At 43.1% G+C, this 19,736-nt stretch overlaps 1 protein-coding gene and 1 long non-coding RNA gene across 5 annotated transcripts; both read left to right on the top strand.

The window, feature by feature from the left end:
• The first annotated feature begins 421 nt into the window (after positions 1 to 421).
• On the top strand, positions 422 to 2,978 carry LOC106562388 (membrane-spanning 4-domains subfamily A member 4A). 2 transcript variants are annotated; one of them, XM_014127252.3, is made up of 7 exons: positions 422 to 560; positions 1,090 to 1,196; positions 1,329 to 1,439; positions 1,564 to 1,617; positions 1,731 to 1,892; positions 2,134 to 2,256; positions 2,708 to 2,978. In XM_014127252.3, exons 1-7 carry the CDS (start codon positions 554 to 556, stop codon positions 2,744 to 2,746), a joined length of 603 nt encoding a protein of 200 aa, XP_013982727.1. In that variant the 5' UTR covers positions 422 to 553; the 3' UTR covers positions 2,747 to 2,978. The 2 variants fall into 2 exon arrangements, with proteins under 2 accessions (XP_013982727.1, XP_013982726.1); XM_014127251.3 differs by having other exon boundaries at positions 429 to 587.
• Positions 2,979 to 5,432: 2,454 nt separating this feature from the next.
• LOC123725148 (uncharacterized) lies at positions 5,433 to 10,292 on the top strand. Of its 3 annotated transcripts, none has more exons than XR_014379366.1 (4): positions 5,433 to 5,582; positions 5,788 to 5,894; positions 6,243 to 6,296; positions 9,801 to 10,292. It is a non-coding gene; the product is annotated as an uncharacterized LOC123725148 (long non-coding RNA). The 3 variants fall into 3 exon arrangements; XR_014379364.1 differs by having other exon boundaries at positions 5,788 to 5,921; XR_014379365.1 differs by having other exon boundaries at positions 5,788 to 6,125.
• The last annotated feature ends 9,444 nt before the right edge of the window (positions 10,293 to 19,736 follow it).

Below are 19,736 nucleotides of genomic sequence, written 5' to 3'. Positions count from 1 at the left end.
GGAAGAAAATCGATGAGAAGCAAAGTGGGCGGGGGGACCGTTGGGCGATGCGAACATGACATGGGAACATTATGCAAATACTCTGTGATATCGCAGACCAATTTACCAATCGTAGCTCACTATAGCTTACAGTCTGAAATGGCACCCTACCCCTGGTGGCCCGTGGGCCGAATTTGTCCCACAGGAGGTTTATATGGCCCCTTAGGGTGCCATTTGCATCTGAAATGGCAACCTTTTCCCCATAAAGTGCACTACTTAGGGTGTCATTTTGAACACGGACATAGTCTACAACAATTTTCGAGTCAAAACCATCAGTTAGAATATTCTGCCCTGCACTGAGGAAATCTAACAGTTAAGGGGGAGGAGTGTGTGGGCCTAGAGAGGGGTCAAATTCCTCTGACAAGAAGGGGGCGGGATTGGATAAAAAATAACGGGGCACACAAAGAGTTTAGGGGCGTTGGTGGTTTTGTTATGAATTTCGTCAAGGAAGTCAAAAGTATACTTCTTTAAAGATTATCGAAGGTTTCAGAGATCTTAATTACATCCAACAGTTATGGCAGGTAAAACAAATATCATTGCATTTCATGGTTAGTAAAAACAAGACAATCTGGACTCTGATCTGCATGTTTGCATTAAAAACAAACAGTATTTTTGGGGCCTTCCTCTGACATGTCTTACGGTGTCATTTTGAACACAACGATTTGCCAGTAAAAAACATAATTTAGAGCGTATTGTCTTGCACTGAGGAAATCTAACAGTTAAGAACTTTTGCATGTCAACTTTTGCATGTCAACAGCAATCTGTGCAATATGCTCTTCCCAAAGAACATTTAAATCTATTCAGTCAATTGGATTGTATTACATTTTGAACACAACGATTTGCCAGTAAAAAACATCAGTTAGAATGTATTGTCCTGCACTGAGGAAATCTAACAGTTAAGAACTTTTGCATCTGAACTTTTGCATGTCAACAGCAATCTGTGCAATATGCTCTTCCCAAAGAACATTTAAATCTATTCAATCAATTGGATTGTATTACAGTAGGTTCAACAGTCTATTGCAAGACTGTTTACTCAAATGTTTTTTTCAGATGAAGAGGCCGTGCCCAGTGCAGAGGGTCCCCTTGTCGCAGTGACTTTTCAGAGAACTCCTCACCAAAAACAGAAGTACCTGGAGTCTCAACCCAAAGCATTGGGGGTAAATCATCCTGAGCAAATAAATGAAGTGTAGTCTGTGTAGTCTGACAATCCATATGATCTATGAAATGTTATTTAATGTTATTTAATCTGTAGCTCATTTTACTTTACCTCGCTCTGTTCCTCTCCTCAGGTGACTCAGATTGCCCTCAGTGTGTTCTATATAAGTTCTGTCATTGTCATGTTCACCAACAGCATGAGCATGTTGGTTGAAGATTTAACACATGTGATTGGATCAGTGTTTGTGAGTGACCACCATACATGTGCCCCCTGCACTCACTTGATTCATATTAAAAGACAAGCAAATGAAAGAGTTGAGTGTTGAGACTATGAGTTTGACGTGACTTTTACTGTTGTATTCTCTACAGGTGATCATAGCTGGTAGTTTGGCCATAGCTGCACAGAATCTCCATCTTCCCACTGTAAGTTTTGCAATTTGTAGGCGTACATGTTCTTTGAGAAAACAAGTGAGATATACTGTATCAGTGGCATTTCTTCTGCTCTCAGCTGCTCTCTTCTCCCCCCTCTGTCTCAGCTGAAGGCCTGTCTGGGGATGCAGGTAGTGGCCTGTGTAGCATCAGTGTTCAACTTGATCGTCTCTGTGTCATACACGGCTGGACACAGATATGGTTATGGCTGCTGGGAATACGTTGAAATCAACAGCACTGATCACAACCATACTTGCTATTCATTCACTGTGAGTATGTACAGACAATATGTCAGTATGTGTTGTAAATATTTCAATGTAAATGGATATGGAGAAAGAGGATGTTCAAACTGGGATGCTCATATTAGATGTTAAAGTGGGCTGAGATTGAGAATGTCCTATCAAATGTTACAAGCAAATATTACTTATCAAATGTGTAAAGAGGCAAATATGTCATACAATAGGAAAAAACATTAAACAAAGTACACATTGCTCCAATTCTTGTCAACAGGATTCTACTAAACATTACTTTGCTGAGTTGGTCCTGATACATACTGCTCTCATCGCTATCTCTGTCACGCTGGCTGCCTACTGTTGCAAGGTGGTCAATTGCTGCTCCCCGGGACAACGAATGGTGAGTCAATGTAGAAATGGAACCTCTAGAATCAGAAACGGACTGGCCATAGGTCAATTCTGGCAAATGCCAGACGGATCCATTGGCCAGTTAGCCAGTCTAAACTGGGGTTTTATCACAGAATTATCATGATTTGGCTTATGATGGGAACATAAAGGGAAAGAAAAGGATCCAGTGAGTGAGTTGTAAATGCAAAGGCTAATTTCTAGTCCCATGCAGTCCATGCCTTCCTAGAACAGACATCACCTTGAAATGCAAAGTTCGGTTGGAGGCCAACCAATACTATGCTTGTGGTGTGTCTAGAATGAGCTGAGTGGCCTTTTCTCATCGTTTCAAATATTGTATTTGACCAGATACCGAACAGGTCATCTGAATTATCATCAGTGATTGAATGTTGTTTTAACATGACAGTTATAATCTCTTAATTGAGTATGTGTGTTCTCTCTTCCAGACGGTGATCACACTCCAAGTCCCTCCTGCTCAGCAATGAGGAAAGATTCTGTGTGAGGACCAATCAAGACAAGAGATCCAACCCTACTAACCAACCAGCAAAAACATGTGTTATTCTTCCATCAACAAAAATATTGTAGGCCTATATGTCTACACATACAATGAGTGCACAAAACATTAAGAACACTGTGCTTCCCACAGTTGTGTAAAGTTGGCTGGATGTCCTTTAGATGGTGGACCATTCTTGATACACACGGGAAACAATTTAGTGTGAAAAACCCAGCAGCGCAGCAGTTCTTGAGACAAACCGGTGCCCATTCACTCTCTGAACGGTACACATACATGTCTCAATTGTCTCAAGGCTTAAAAATCCTTCTTGAACCTGTCTCCTTCCCTTCATTTACACTGACTTAAGTGGATTTAAAAAGTGATATCAATAAGGGATCATTGCTTTCACCTGGATTAACCTGGCCAACCTATGTCATGGAATGAACAGGTGTTCATAATGTTTTGTGTACTCAGTGTAAGTCACGCTGATGGATTTCTTTATGTAATTAAAAACTGTGTGACATGATGTAGCCTAACGTGAGTTACATGTTATTAGGGGTCCTAGCAGGTGCAGGAACCCTATTGTTCTGTTAGTGTTCTTGTTATATTTCCTGGGTCTTCCTCCTTTTGGTCAATATCTCCACAAGCAATTGTTAAAAAGTTGATAAATGGAGGGTTTATAAATGGCTTACAATTCACTAATAAAATATACCCATTGGTTTTACAACCGACTCAGCGGCTGTGTGGGTTAGAGCATGGTGTTTTCAACACCAGGGGGTTGGAGTTGATTCCCACATTCATAAAGCAACTCAGAGTAGGAGTAATGGTCTAGGATCAGTTTTGCCTTTTAGATCATAATGAATATCAGATTACACTGACAGGGGGGACCTGATCCTAGATCAGAGGTTCAATTTATATTACAATGCCGCCCCTTTTCGGCTAACAGAGAACTACAATTCTGCTAGAGATTAAGTGCCCATTTCTCCTAATCCATTTGTAGATGGTAGATTTAGAGTAATGGTAAATGGATAACTATAGTGTTATGAATAAGGGTTAGAGGTAAGAGGTACAGGGGCAAGGGTACAGCTACAAAGTCTTATACAAAGCCTAAAGAGCTGAATGAAATCCAAGAGATGAATAAACAGACACATTACAGTGATTATATGGATGAGGGCTCGATTCAATCAGATTCACGTTAGCCGACACCAGTATATGTGGTGTTTTGACAGTGTCGGAGGGGGAAGCGTTTCAGACCTGTCAAATCCACAAGCAGCTCCAGGTGTGGTGACACTGATGGTTTCTCAGAACTGATGGCTTCTACAGTTGTGGCGAGAGTACAGCATTTTAGCTAAGCCTAACCTTTTTCCAAGCCTTAACCTAATTCTCCTAACCTGCTAATTTAATTACATTTACATTTACATTTAAGTCATTTAGCAGACGCTCTTATCCAGAGCGACTTACAAATTGGTGCATTCACCTTATGATATCCAGTGGAACAACCACTTTACAATAGTGCATCTAAATCTTTTAAGGGGGGGGGGGGGTTAGAAGGATTACTTTATCCTATCCTAGGTATTCCTTAAAGAGGTGGGGTTTCAGGTGTCTCCGGAAGGTGGTGATTGACTCCGCTGTCCTGGCGTCGTGAGGGAGCTTGTTCCACCATTGGGGTGCCAGAGCAGCGAACAGTTTTGACTGGGCTGAGCGGGAACTGTGCTTCCTCAGAGGTAGGGGGGCCAGCAGGCCAGAGGTGGATGAACGCAGTGCCCTTGTTTGGGTGTAGGGCCTGATCAGAGCCTGAAGGTATGGAGGTGCCGTTCCCTTCACAGCTCCGTAGGCAATCACCATGGTCTTGTAGCGGATGCGAGCATCAACTGGAAGCCAGTGGAGAGAGCGGAGTAATGTTTAATTCTCCTAACATGCTACTTTAACTCTCCTGCTACTATACAGGCAGTCATTTTTGTGCTTAATCAGAATAACATAAACCCAGCGCAATGATCTAAGAGCTGGGGTGTGCAAAACCCTGCATGTTTTCTGTCACACATCCTGAACAATTTCCTGCCTTAAATGTTTTGAAATACATTACCTGGTAAAACTAAACATAAAAACAAGGTAATAGGATTGATGGACAATAGTTGACATGTTGTTGTTTAGGATATTAGCTTTTATTTGTTCAATCCAAAGAGCAAAATAGATAGATAGGTAAGACTTGACTTCCTGGTTTTCTGAGGCTTGTCTGAAACTTTGCTCTTCCAGTGTGTCGACAGCTGTAGAGGAAGTTACAGGACCTTCATTTAATGTCTCCCCTTAGAGAAATAATGTGTTGGTGGATGATCATGGAGTTAAGGAAAATAAACCTAGAGCACCAGTTGACTGTAGTTTCTTTATGAGTAGGTTCTACAACTTGACTGACTCCTATCAACCTGCCTCATTAGATTGATACAGGCTGCATCTCAAATGGCACCGTACCCTATATAGAACATTGCTTGGGGTGCCATCTTCATCCAAAATGTTAACCTTTTTCCTATATAATGCACTACTTAGGGTGTCATTTTGAACACAGACAATTTTCAAGTCAAAACCATCAGTTAGAATTTCCTGCCCTGCACTGAGGAAATCTAACAGTTAAGGGGGAGGAGTGTGTGGGCCTAGAGGGGTCAAATTCCTCTGACAAGAAGGGGGCGGGTTTGGATAAAAAATAACGGGGCACACAAAGAGTTTAGGGGCGTTGGTGGTTTTGTTATGAATTTCGTCAAGGAAGTCAAAAGTAGACTATTTTAAAGATTATCGAAGGTTTCAGAGATCTTAATAACATCCAACAGTTATGGCAGGTAAAACAAAGATAATTGCATTTCGTGGTTAGTAAAAACAAGACAATCTGGACTCTGATCTGCATGTTTGCTTTAAAAATAAACCCAATCTCATACCAGAACATCTGCATGTGAACAGAAATCGTCTCAATATGCTGTTCCCAAAAAAACATTGCAGTAGGTTCAGCAGTCTATTGCTCGACAGTTATCCGAATGATCTTTTCAGATGAAGAGGCCATGCACGGCGCAGAGGGTCCACTTGTCGCAGTGACATTTCAGAGGAATCCTCACCAAAAACAGAAGTACCTGGAGCCTCAACCCAAAGCACTGGGAGTAAAACATCCTGAGCAAATAAATGAAGTGTGGTCTGGCAATCCATTTAAATGTCACTATAATGTATTATAATCTATAAAATGTTATTCATAATAATCTGTAGTTAATTTTACTTCACCCCCCTCTCCTCCCCCCTCAGGTGACTCAGATTGCCCTCAGTGTGTTATATATCAGTTCTGTCATTGTCATTTTCACCAACGGCTTGAGCATGTTGGTTCTAGATCAGTGTTTGTGAGTGCCCACCATACATGTTCCCCCTCTATTCACTTCATTGATGTTAAATGACAAGCAATTTAAAGAGTGTTGAGTCTGAGGTTCACATGTCTCTTACTGTTGTTCTCTCTACAGGTGATCATAGCTGGTAGTTTGGCCATAGCTGCACAGAATCTCCATTTTCCCACTGTAAGTTATGCAATTTGTAAGTGTACAAGTTATTTGAGAAAAAAAGTGAGATATACTGTACCAGTGGCATTTCTTCTCCTCTCCTCTTCTTTGCTCTCCTCTCTTCTGTAAGCGGTGCATAACTGGCTGCAGGGAAGTCAGGCGCAGGAGAGCAGAAATGGGTAACAGCCAGAGCACTTTAATGATGCAAAAAACAAACTGCACCCAGAACAGCAAAATATAGGTTGAAATAACCCATCGCAAACCAGTCTAAATACATAAAACACTTACAACAAACAATTCCACACACAGACATGGGGGGAACATAGGGTTATATACACAAAAAAATGACGGAACAGTTCCGTAAGGCAACACAGGCTATACAGGAAAACAACCACCCACAAAACACAAGTGAAACAAACACAACTAAATATGGCCTCCAATTAGAGACAACGACAACCAGCTGCCTTTAATTTGAAGTCCTTGCCAAAAACCCAACATAGAAATAGAAAATTAGATATAAACATAGAAATAGATAACAAAGAACCTAAACCCAAAAACACCGAAACACAAAAAACAAACACCCTCTGCCACGCCCTGACCAAACTACAATGACAAATAACCCCTTTTTCTGGTCAGGACGTGACATGAGGGAATGTAAACCAGGTGTGCGGGAAAACAAGACAAAACAAATGGAAAATGAAAGGTGGATCGGCGATGGCTAGAAAACCAGTGACGTCGACCGCCGAACGCCGCCCGAGCATGGAGAGGAACCGACTTCGGCGGAAGTCGTGACATCTTCTTCTCCCTCTTTTCTCAGCCGAAGGCCTGTCTGGGGATGCAGGTAGTGGCCTGTGTAGCATCAGTGTTCAACTTGATCGTCTCTGTGACATACATGGAAGGACACAGTTATGTCTTCTGGAAATAAGAAACTAGCTCCCTGGTATACAGAAAATACACGAGCTCTGAAGCAAGCTTCCAGAAAATTGGAACGGAAATGGCGCCACACCAAACTGGAAGTCTTCCGACTAGCTTGGAAAGACAGTACCGTGCAGTATCGAAGAGCCCTTACTGCTGCTCGATCATCCTATTTTTCCAACTTAATTGAGGAAAATAAGAACAATCCGAAATTTCTTTTTGATACTGTCGCAAAGCTAACTAAAAAGCAGCCTTCGCAAATGGAGGATGGCTTTCACTTCAGCAGTAATACATTTATGAACTTCTTTGAGGAAAAGATCATGATCATTAGAAAGCAAATTACAGACTCCTCTTTAAATCTGGGTATTCCTCCAAAGCTCCATTGTCCTGAGTCTGCACAACTCTGCCAGGACCTAGGATCAAGGGAGATACTAAAGTGTTTTAGTACTATATCTCTTGACGCAATGATGAAAATAATCATGGCCTCCAAACCCTCAAGCTGCATACTGGACCCTATTCCAACTAAACTACTGAAAGAGCTGCTTCCTGTGCTTGGCCCTCCTATGTTGAACATAATAAACGGCTCTCTATCCACCGGATGTGTACCAAGCTCACTAAAAGTGGCAGTAATAAAGCCTCTCTTGAAAAAGCCGAATCTTGATCCAGAAATTATAAAAAACTATCGGCCTATATCGAATCTTCCATTCCTCTCCAAAATTTTAGAAAAAGCTGTTGCACAGCAACTGACTGCCTTCCTGAAGACAAACAATGTATACGAAACGCTTCAGTCTGGTTTTAGACCCCATCATAGCACTGAGACTGCACTTGTGAAGGTGGTAAATGACCTTTTAATGACGTCAGACCGAGGCTCTGCATCTGTCCTCGTGCTCCTAGATCTTAGTGCCGCTTTTGATACCATCGATCACCACATTCTTTTGGAGAGATTGGAAACCCAAATTGGTCTACATGGACAAGTTCTGGCCTGGTTTAGATCTTATCTGTCGGAAAGATATCAGTTTGTCTCTGTGAATGGTTTGTCCTCTGACAAATCAATTGTAAATTTCGGTGTTCCTCAAGGTTCCGTTTTAGGACCACTATTGTTTTCACTATATATTTTACCTCTTGGGGATGTCATCCGAAAACATAATGTTAAATTTCACTGCTATGCAGACGACACACAGCTGTACATTTCAATGAAACATGGTGAAGCCCCAAAATTGCCCTCGCTAGAAGCCTGTGTTTCAGACATAAAGAAGTGGATGGCTGCAAACTTTCTACTTTTAAACTCGGACAAAACAGAGATGCTTGTTCTAGGTCCCAAGAAACAAAGAGATCTTCTGTTGAATCTGACAATTAATCTGGATGGTTGTACAGTCGTCTCAAATAAAACTGTGAAGGACCTCGGCGTTACTCTGGACCCTGATCTCTCTTTTGAAGAACATATCAAGACTGTTTCAAGGACAGCTTTTTTCCATCTACGTAACATTGCAAAAATCAGAAATTTTCTGTCCAAAAATGACGCAGAAAAATTAATCCATGCTTTTGTTACTTCTAGGCTGGACTACTGCAATGCTCTACTTTCCGGCTACCCGGATAAAGCACTAAATAAACTTCCGTTAGTGCTAAATACGGCTGCTAGAATCCTGACTAGAACCAAAAAATTTGATCATATTACTCCAGTGTTAGCCTCCCTACACTGGCTTCCTGTTAAGGCAAGGGCTGATTTCAAGGTTTTACTGCTAACCTACAAAGCATTACATGGGCTTGCTCCTACCTATCTTTCCGATTTGGTCCTGCCGTACATACCTACACGTACGCTACGGTCACAAGACGCAGGCCTCCTAATTGTCCCTAGAATTTCTAAGCAAACGGCTGGAGGTAGGGCTTTCTCCTATAGAGCTCCATTTTTATGGAATGGTCTGCCTACCAATGTGAGAGACGCAGACTCAGTCTCAACCTTTAAGTCTTTACTGAAGACTTATCTCTTCAGTAGGTCCTATGATTAAGTATAGTCTGGCCCAGGAGTGTGAAGGTGAACGGAAAGGCTGGAGCAACGAACCGCCCTTGCTGTCTCTGCCTTGCCGGTTCCCCTCTTTCCACTGGGATTCTCTGCCTCTAACCCTTTTACAGAGGCTGAGTCACTGGCCTACTGGTGTTCTTCCATGCCGTCCATGGGAGGGGTGCGTCACTTGAGTGGGTTGAGTCACTGACGTGGTCTTCCTGTCTGGGTTGGCGCCCCCCCCCCCCCCCCTTGGGTTGTGCCATGGCGGAGATCGTTGTGGGCTATACTCGGCCTTGTCTTAGGACGGTAAGTTGGTGGTTGGAGACATCCCTCTAGTGGTGTGGGGGCTGTGCTTTGGCAAAGTGGGTGGGGTTATATCCTGCCTGTTTGGCCCTGTCCGGGGGTATCATCGGATGGGGCCACAGTGTCTTCTGATCCCTCCTGTCTCAGCCTCCAGTATTTATGCTGCAGTAGTTTATGTGTCGGGGGGCTAGGGTCAGTCTGTTACATCTGGAGTATTTCTCTTGTCTTATCCGGTGTCCTGTGTGTATTTAAATATGCTCTCTCTAATTCTCTCTTTCTCTCTTTCTGTCTTTCTCTCGGAGGACCTGAGCCCTAGGACCATGCCTCAGGACTACCTGGTATGATGACTCCTTGCTGTCCCCAGTCCACCTGGCCGTGCTGCTGCTCCAGTTTCAACTGTTCTGCCTGCGGCTATGGAACCCTGACCTGTTCACCGGACGTGCTTGTTGCACCCTCGACAACTACTATGATTATTATTATTTGACCATGCTGGTCATTTATGAACATTTTAACATTTTAACATTTTGACCATGTTCTGTTTTAATATCCACCCTGCACAGCCAGAAGAGGACTGGCCACCCCTCATAGCCTGGTTCCTCTCTAGGTTTCTTCCTAGGTTTTTGGCCTTTCTAGGGAGTTTTTCCTAGGGAGTTTTTCCTAGCCACCGTGCTTCTTTCACATGCTTTGCTTGCTGTTTGGGGTTTTAGGCTGGGTTTCTGTACAGCACTTTGAGAATATCAGCTGATGTACGAAGGGCTATATAAAAATAAATTTGATTTGAAAATTTGATTTGATATGGTCTAGGGAACCTCACTGATTACTACAAAACTTGCGTTTTATTTAACATGAGTATTTACAGACAGTATATCAGTATGTTTGTTATAATTAAATGTACATTGCATTCTGCACACAATACCCCATAATGACAAAGCAAAAACAGGTTTTTATAATTTTCTTGCAAATGTATAAAAATTAAAAACGGAAATATCAACATTTACATAAGGATTCAGACCCGTTACTCAGTACTTTGTTGAAGAACCTTTGGCAGTGATTACAGCTTTATGTCTTCTTGGGTATGATGCTACAGTGGGGGAAAAAAGTATTTGATCCCCTGCTGATTTTGTACGTTTGCCCACTGATAAAGAATAATTTTAATGGTAGGTTTATTTAAACAGTGAGAGACAGAATAACAACAAAAATATCCAGAAAAACGCATGTCAAAAATGTTCTAAATTGATTTGCATTTTAATGAGGGAAATAAGTATTTGACCCCCTCTCAATCAGAAAGATTTCTGGCTCCCAGGTGTCTTTTATACAGGTAACGAGCTGAGATTAGGAGCACACTCTTAATTAAAGGTAGTGCTCCTAACCGCAGCTTGTTACTTATTTCCCTCATTAAAATGCAAATCATTTTATAACATTTTTTACATGCGTTTTTCTGGATTTTTTTGTTGTTATTCTGTCTCTCACTGTTCAAATAAATCTACCATTAAAATTATAGACTGATCATTTCTTTGTAAGTGGGCAAACGTACAAAATCAACAGGGGATCGAATACTTTTTTCCTCCACTGTACAAGCTTGGCACATCTGTATTTGGGGAGTTTCCCACCTTCTTATCTGCAGATCCTCTCAAGCTCTAGCCGGATGGATGGGGAGAGTCGCTGCACAGCTATTTTCAGGTCGATGTTCAATCGGGTTCAAGTCCGGGCTCTGGCTGGCCCACTCAAGGACCTTCAGAGACTTGTCCCGAAGTCACTCCTGCATTGTATTGGCTGTGTGCTTAGTGTCATTGTCCTGTTGGAAGGTGAACCTTTGCCCCAGTCTGAGGTTCTGAGCGCTCTGGAGCAGGTTTTTTTATCAAGGATCTCTCTGTACTTTGCTCCGTACATATTTCTATCAATCCTGACTAGTCTCCCAGTCCCTGCCACTAAAAAACCTCCCCACAGCATGATGCTGCCACCACCATGCTTCACCGTAGGGATGGTGCAAGCATGTCTCCAGATGTGAAGCTTGGCATTCAGGCCAAAAAGTTCTATCTTCTGTCTGGCCACCATAAAGGCCTGACTGTTGGAGTGCTGCAGAGATGGTTATCCTTCTGGAAGGTTCTCCTATCTTCACAGAGGAACTCTGGAGCTCTATCAGAGTGACCATCGCGTTCTTGGTCACCTCCCTGACCAAGGCCCTTCTCCCCCGATTGCTCTAGGCAGATTCTTGGTGGATCCAAACTTATTCCATTTAAGAATGGAGGCCACTGTGCTCTTGGGGACCTTCAATGCTGCAGAAATATTTTGTAACCCTTCCCCAGATCTGTGCCTTGACACAATCCTGTCTCAGAGCTCAACAGACAATTCCTTCGACCTCATGGCTTGGTTTTTGCTCTGACATGCACTATAAACTGTGGGACCTTATATATGATTTGGAAAGTGTGTGCTTTCCAAATCATGTCCAATCAATTGAATTTACCACAGGTCAAGTTGTAGAAACATCAAGGATGATCAATGGAAACAGCATGCACCTGAGCTCAATTTCGAGTCTCATACCAAAGGGTCTGAGTACATATGTAAATAGGATATTTCTATTTTTTATATACATTTGCAAAAATGTCTAAAAACCTGTTTTAGTTTTTCCATTATGGGGTATTGTGTGTAGATTGATGAGGGAAAACATTTATTTAATACATTTTAGAATATGGCTGTGACGTAACAAAATGTGGAAAAAGTCAAGGAGTCTGAATACTTTCAGAATGCACTGTAAATGCTAAAGTGATGCTTATATTAGATGTTAAAGACGGCTGATTTTGAGAATGTCCTATGAAATGCTACATGCAAATATGACTTATTGGATGTGTAGAGGCAAATACACATTATATATAAAAGTACAGTATGTGGACACCCCTTAAAATTTGTGGATTCGGCTATTTCGGCCACACACGTTGCTGACAGCTATATAAAATCGAGCACACCGCCATGCAATCTCCATAGACAAACATTGGCAGTAGAATGGCTTTACTGAAGAGCTCAGTGACTTTCAATGTTGCACCGTCATAGGATGCCACTTTCGAAGTCAGTTCGTCTAATTTCTGCCCTGTTTAAGCTGTCCGTCAACTGTAAGTGCTGTTAATTTGAAGTGGAAATATCTTGGAGCAAAAACAGCTCAGCCGCAATGTGGTAGGCCACACAAGCTCACAGAACGGGACCTCCGAGTGCTGAAGCACATAGTGGTAAAAATGGTCTGTCCTCATTTGCAACACTCACTGCAGAGTTCCAAACTGCCCCTGGGAGCAACTCAGCACGAGAACTGTTCATCGGGAACTTCATGAAATGGGTTTCCATGGCGAGCATCCGCACACAAGCATAAGATCGCTATGTACAATGCCAAGCGTCGGCTGGAGTGGTGTAAAGCTCGCCGCCATTGGATTCTGGAGCATTGGAAACGCGTTCTCTAGAGTGATGAATCACGCTTCACCATCTGGCAGTCCGATGGATGAATTTGGGTTTGGTGGATGCCAGGAGAACGCTACCTTCCCCAATGCATAGTGTTAACTATAATGTTTAGTGGAGGAGGTATAATAGTCTGGGTCTGTTTTTCATTGTTTGGGCTAGGCCCCTTAGTACCAGTGAAGCGACATTTAACACTACAGCATACAGTTACATTCTAGATGATTCTGTTCTTCCAACTTTGTGTCAAAAGTTTTGGGAAAGCCCTTTTTCTGTTTCAGCATGACAATGCCCTCATGCACAAAGCAAGGACCATACAGAAATGGTTTGTTGAAATCGGTGTGGAAGAACTTGACTGTCCTGCACAGAGCCCTGACCTCAACCCCATCGAACTCCTTTGGGATGAATTGGAACGCCGACTGCAAGTCAGGCCTAATCGCCTAACATCAGTGCCCGACCTCACTAATGCTCTTGTGGCTGAATGGATGCAAGTCCTTGCAGCAATGTTCCAACATCTAGTTGAAAGCCTTCCCAGAAGAGTTGAGGCTGTTATAGCAGCAAAGGGGGGACCAACTCCATATTAATACCTATGATTTGGAATGTGGTATCCACATACTTTTGGTCACGTAGTGTATGTCATACAATGGGAAAGAAAACATGAAAGAAAGTACACAATGCCCCAATTCTTGTCAACAGAATTCTGATATACATTACTTTGCTGAGTTGGTCCTGATACAAACTGCTCTCATCGCTATCTCTGTCACGCTGGCTGCCTACTGCTGTAAGGTGGTCAACTGCTGCTCCCCGGGGCAACGAATGGTGAGTCAGTGTAGAAATGATCCTCTAGAATCAGAAACAGAGGCCATAGTCAGATCTGGCAAATGCCAGATGGGTCCATTGGCAAATAGGCCAGTCTAAATTGGGGTTTTATCACAGAATTATCATGATTTGGTTTATGATGAGGACAACAAGGGGATTTTTTTCTCCAATTTCATGCAGTTCATCCCTGCTTACAACAGACATCACGTTGAAATGCAAAGTTTGGTTGGAGACCTACCAATACTATGCCTGTGGTGTGTCTAGAACGGGCTGAGTGGCCTTTTCTCATCATTCAAATATTGTATTTGATCAGATAATCTGAATTATCATCAGTAATTGAATGTTGTTATATCATGACTGTTATAATGTCTTAATTGAGTGTGTGAGTTCTCTCTTCTAGCCGGTGATCAAGGTCCAAGTCCCTCCTGCTCAGCAATGAGGAGAGATGCTGGGTGAGGACCTATTAAGACATGCAATCCACCCCCCTAACCAACCAGCAAAAACATTATACTTGTCTTATACTTCCATCAACTGACATATTGTAGACCTATATGCCTACACATATGTCAGACCGATGGATTTGTTATTTATATAAAAACTGCTTGGAATGATGTAGCCTAATGTGAGTTATATTTTAAAAGAGGTCCTAGCAGGTTGGTGGAACTGTGATGGAAAACATTTTGTTGGTGCTTTTCTATTTACCAATTGCTGTGTTCTATGTTTGTGCTTTTCTATAAACCAATTTCTGTGTTCATGCAAGTGACTGATTAAATGAATCCTCACTATCAGTATCTGCAATTTGGCAGTACGCCCAGAACCTTGTTTAGAGAAAGGGAAATCTCAGTTTCAAGGTCTCAGCTTAGAGAGAAGAAGCCTTGTGAGGTACTGGTCTGTCACATGCATGACCCAGTATTGGTTGTCACATGAATGAAGCAAACATTAATTATGAATGATGAATAAGGTAAATCATGCAAATCTAACTTTTCAGTATATAAGGGAACTAACAAGACTGCCCGTTAGAGCTCACTTCAGACCGGTACTTTATGCATCTAAGTTTGACTGTGACCTCTCCAGCTTGCTGACAATAAAGAGTGATTCGTTTATAATTGACTTTGAATGTCCCTCTGTAAGAATTTACACAACAGAAACCCTACATTATGATCTATAGAGGGTTTCTAAATGGCTTACAAGTTATCAGTAAAGGATATCCATAGATGGTTTGAACAGGCTATGTGGGTTAGAGCATGGTGCTGGCAACACCAGGGGGTTGGAGTTGATTCCCACATGGGCCACAAATACAGTGGAAAAAGTAGAAGTAGCTGGAACATGAAAGTTATTGTATTGTTTCTATTCAGTGAGCAACTAGCTCTCACAGTCCATGTTTCTCAAACTTCAAATTTCGAAGTTGCTGCAAATGTCAAATGTATAAGTATTTAATGTTAAATTTAGCCATTAACTCCAAATTTTTAAGGTTAGGTATCAGGTTTCAGGTAAGACCCAAGTGCAGACTGTATTGAAGTAACAATGTTTATTGCAACAACAGAGGCAGGCAAACGACAGGTCAAGGCAGGCAGGGGTCGATAATCCAGAGTAGCGGCAAAGGTACAGGACGGCAGGCAGGCTCAGGTTTGCTGATCAAATACTTCTGGGGTAGTAGCCGTGGCACTATAGCGGTATGCCAGCGCCATAGGCTAGACCTTCTTAGATACCGGTCGGTGCTGCGGAAGCGAAGTGGCCCGGGCCTTACTGAACCCCTCCCGGAGGTCCCGGTACACTGCGGAGCTGGCAGAGAGGTCCGGGAAAATGTCCAAGCCCCCAGGAAGATGTCCCAGGGCAGGCAGAGCTGACTCCAGGCAATGAGTGTGGCAGGACGGGCTCCAGCCCACAATGGCACCAGTAGCCCAGTCAATGGAGGGATTGTGTTGCTGGAGCCAAGATAATCCCAATACCACGGGAACCTGTCGAGACTCAACCAGCAGGAATTGGATCATCTCGCTGTGGTTCCCCGACACTCGTAGGTTGAAGGGGGTGGTCTGGTGGGTGACCCGGCCTATAGAGCGCCCATCCAGCGCTCTAACACCCATGGGAATAGAGAGGGATTGAGTGGGGATGTCCAGCTCGGACGCCAGTGTAACGTCCATGAGACTCACATCGGCCCCCGAGTCGATGAGTACCTGGAGAGACTTGGACTGGTCGCTCCACCACAGGATGGCATGGAGAGGGGGGCGAGCAAGGGGAGATGAAAAATGATCTTTAAGGCCCACCAGAGTACTCACTCCTACGAATGAGCTAGGTCTCTTGAAGGGACAGGTAGACACATAATGAACGGCAGTACCGCAATACAAACAACTCTGGGTCAGAAGTCTGCGTACGCATTCGGCTGGAGACAGCCTAGCCCTGCCGAGCTGCATCGGCTTGGGAAGAGGTGAATCGGCAGTCTCCAGAGGCTCTTGGAGGGACTGGGGTAAGCCCGGATCCTCTCGGGGACGTAGACACCGGGGACTTACGGAATTCATCAGATGCAAGGTGGGATCCCTGAGTGAGTGATTGGGGCCGCAATCGGACCTCTTCTCCCTCCTATGTTCCCGTAGCCGACCATGGATCTGGATGGTTAAAGCAATGAGTGAGTCAAGATCCGTCGGTAGTTCTCCGGCTGCCAGCTCATCCTTTACCTCCTCCGATAATCTGTGCAGGAACGTGTCGAACAGCGCTTCCGGGTTCCAGGTACCCTCTGCTGCTAGCGTGCGGAACTCCACCTCATAGTCGAAGCTGGTGTAACTTCCGGGCAGCCTCTTTCCCGGACACCGGAGCCTCGAAAACGTTTCTCACCTCCGCCACGAATACCTCCAGACTGAGGCAGAAAGCGGATTGTTGCTCCCACACCACCGTGGCCCAGGCGAGTGCCCTTTTGGACATCAGCATAATAATGTACGTTATCTTTGAGCGGTCCGAGGGGAACGAAGAAGGCTGTAATACACGGCAAAACTTTTACCCAGAAAGTGAGCAGGAAGATTGCCTTGAAAGACATGAAGTAGCTTTTCAGACCTTTTGCCTCAGATTTGGCTTTGTTTATCAGGCTGCAGGTAGCAAAAAGCATGTCTAGGGCCTTGATGATAGACGGCTAGTTGCCACTGGTCGGACCGCAGCAATACGCGCACTCCATCGCATGTCTGAAAGACGGTTAAGACAGGAGCCAGTCTTTTCTTTGAGAATGGCCCATCGCTCTGGGCTGGCAATGAACAGATTGTAAAGATGATACTTCTGGGCACGACTGAGCTGCATGTACACCCACAAGATTAAGAGTATGGGAGGCACAAGGTGAGTATGTGGCCAGTGGATTCTTTTGCAGTATGTGTGCTTAAACTTCCTTCACTTTGCCTGACATACTTGCACCATTGTTATAGCCTTGACCATGGCAATCTGCTATGTCAATACCATGCCCTTCCAATGCACTCACAATCATTTCAGAAATGTCACTGCCTGTCTTTCTAGCAAAGTCTTTAAGTTCAAGAAAATGTTCTGTTATTTCCATTCACCTGTTCCCTGAACTTTATCTTTGTGTACATATTTCACCAATAATACATTTTGCTCAGTATGGGAAATGTCTGGAGTTGCAACACATATAACCGAGTAATAGATTGCATCTTCTCTTTCATGAAGTATTGTTTTCAAAACCCTTTGACCACATATTCTGATGAACTCGTTTTGGCTCTCAGGGCTGAGGTAATGAGTCAGTTGTGCTCACTATTTAGTTTCATTAAATAGTACCCGCAAAACACCAGTCTCAACGTCAACAGTGAAGAGGCGACTCCGGGATGCTGGCCTACTAGGCAGAGTTCCTCTGTCCAGTGTCTGTGTTCTTTTACCCTTTTTAATCTTTTATTTTTATTGGTCAGTCTGAGATATGGCTTTTTCTTTGCAACTCTGTCTAGAAGGCCAGCATCCCAGAGTCGCCTCTTCACTGTTGACGTTGAGACTGGTGTTTTGCGGTGTCATGACGTTGCCCTCTTTGAGTACAGGGAGGACAGTTGACCCCCTCCCCCTTGCACCATCCCCCAACCTACCTCCCCCCACCCAGGCCCTGTGTGAAGGGGTGGTAAAATTCTAGAGGAGAATCTCCTGCCGCATTGCCCAGTTGAGACACAGAGGGGTTTCATAGAGAGACACAGGAAATTCTTCCAACTCACAGAATTGGGGAACCGAACGACAATTATGTTCTGGAGAAGGTATAAAAGATTGGTGAAGAATCCAGCTACGAACTGGTCCGCTTGGTACAATTTTGTGATACTCAGAAGAGACAATATAGCCATATTACCACAATACTGTTTATATAATAGCCTCAGCTATGGGACTTGCATCTAAATGGTTGTATAAAATGTATTAACCTCTCTAGGGTATGTGGGACGAAATCGTCCCACCTACTCAACAGCCAGTGGAATCCCGTGGCGCGATATTCAAATACCTTAGAAATGCTATTACTTCAATTTCTCAAACATATGACTATTTCACACCATTTTAAAGACAAGACTCTCGTTAAGCTAACCACACTGTCCGATTTCAAAAAGGCTTTACAACGAAAGCAAAACATTAGATTATGTCAGCAGAGTACCCTGCCAGAAATAATCAGACACCCATTTTTCAAGCTAGCATATAATGTCACATAAACCCAAACCACAGCTAAATGCAGCACTAACCTTTGATGATCTTCATCAGATGACACTCCTAGGACATTATGTTATACAATACATGCATGTTTTGTTCAATCAAGTTCATATTTATATCAAAAACCAGCTTTTTACATTAGCATGTGACGTTCAGAACTAGCATACCCACTGCAAACTTCCGGTGAATTTACTAAATTACTCACGATAAACGTTCACAAAAAAACATAACAATTATTTTAAGAATTATAGATACAGAACTCCTTTATGCAATCGCTATGTCCGATTTTAAAATAGCTTTTCGGCAAAAGCACATTTTGCAATATTCTGAGTAGATAGCTCGCCATCATGGGCTAGCTATTGTGACACCCACCAAGTTTGGCATTCACCAACCTCAGATTTACTATAAGAAAAATTGGATTACCTTTGCTGTTCTTCGTCAGAATGCACTCCCAGGACTTCTACTTCAATAACAAATGTTGGTTTGGTTCAAAATAATCCATAGTTATGTTCAAATATCCTCTGTTTTGTTCGTGCGTTCAAGACACTATCCGAAGGGTAACGAAGGGTGACGCGCCTGGCGCGTTTCGTGACAAAAAAAATCTAAATATTCCATTACCGTACTTCGAAGCATGTCAACCGCTGTTTAAAATCAATTTTTATGCGATTTTTCTCGTAAAAAAGCGATAATATTCCAACCGGGAAACCCTGTTTTCGTTCAAAGACTGAAAATCTAAAATGGACTCTTCACGTGCACGCGCGCCCCCGTCTCATTGTTCTCAGATCGACCACTTACCAAATGCCCTACTGTTTTTCAGCCATGGCCTGCAAAGTCATCATTCAATGTTCTGGCGCCCTCTGAGAGCCTATGGGAGCCGTAGGAAGTGTCACGTTACAGCAGAGATCCTCAGTTTTCAATAAAGAGAGTGTAGAAGGCCAAGAAATGGTCAGAGAGGGCACTTCCTGTTTGGAATCTTCTCAGGTTTTTGCCTGCCATATGAGTTCTGTTATACTCACAGACACCATTCAAACAGTTTTAGAATCCAAATCAAACAATTATATGCATATTCTAGAGAGGTTAATAAGGATAAAGCTATTTGTAATACGTTGAGATGCTATGTACTGATGTTAATGTGATAGAATGTATTTCTGTTCAAAGCTTAAATCAGTCATCGGCACGCCCCCAGGGACACAGACAGGACCAGGCATCATGTGACAAGCCTGTTCTATGTTCACGTATAAAACCCCACCCTGATTTACTTTCTTCAGACCAGCTTACCTCAGAAGAGAGAGCCAAGGTTTGACCATCCAATTCCTCTA

This window comes from Salmo salar, chromosome 11 (genome assembly GCF_965601325.2).
Source record: "Salmo salar chromosome 11, fSalSal1, whole genome shotgun sequence".
NCBI classification, from domain to species: domain Eukaryota; kingdom Metazoa; phylum Chordata; class Actinopteri; order Salmoniformes; family Salmonidae; genus Salmo; species Salmo salar.
This window is presented reverse-complemented; position numbering and strand designations above follow the sequence as displayed.

Bases quoted from the DNA above. Each gene is read 5' to 3' on its own strand.
- LOC106562388 (XM_014127251.3), top strand. From the start codon at position 554: ATGGCAGGTAAAACAAATATCATTGCATTTCATG. The intron at 1,197-1,328 runs GTAAATCATCCT...TCCTCTCCTCAG, and splicing joins CTCAACCCAAAGCATTGGGG to GTGACTCAGATTGCCCTCAG. The intron at 1,893-2,133 runs GTGAGTATGTAC...TCTTGTCAACAG, and splicing joins ATACTTGCTATTCATTCACT to GATTCTACTAAACATTACTT.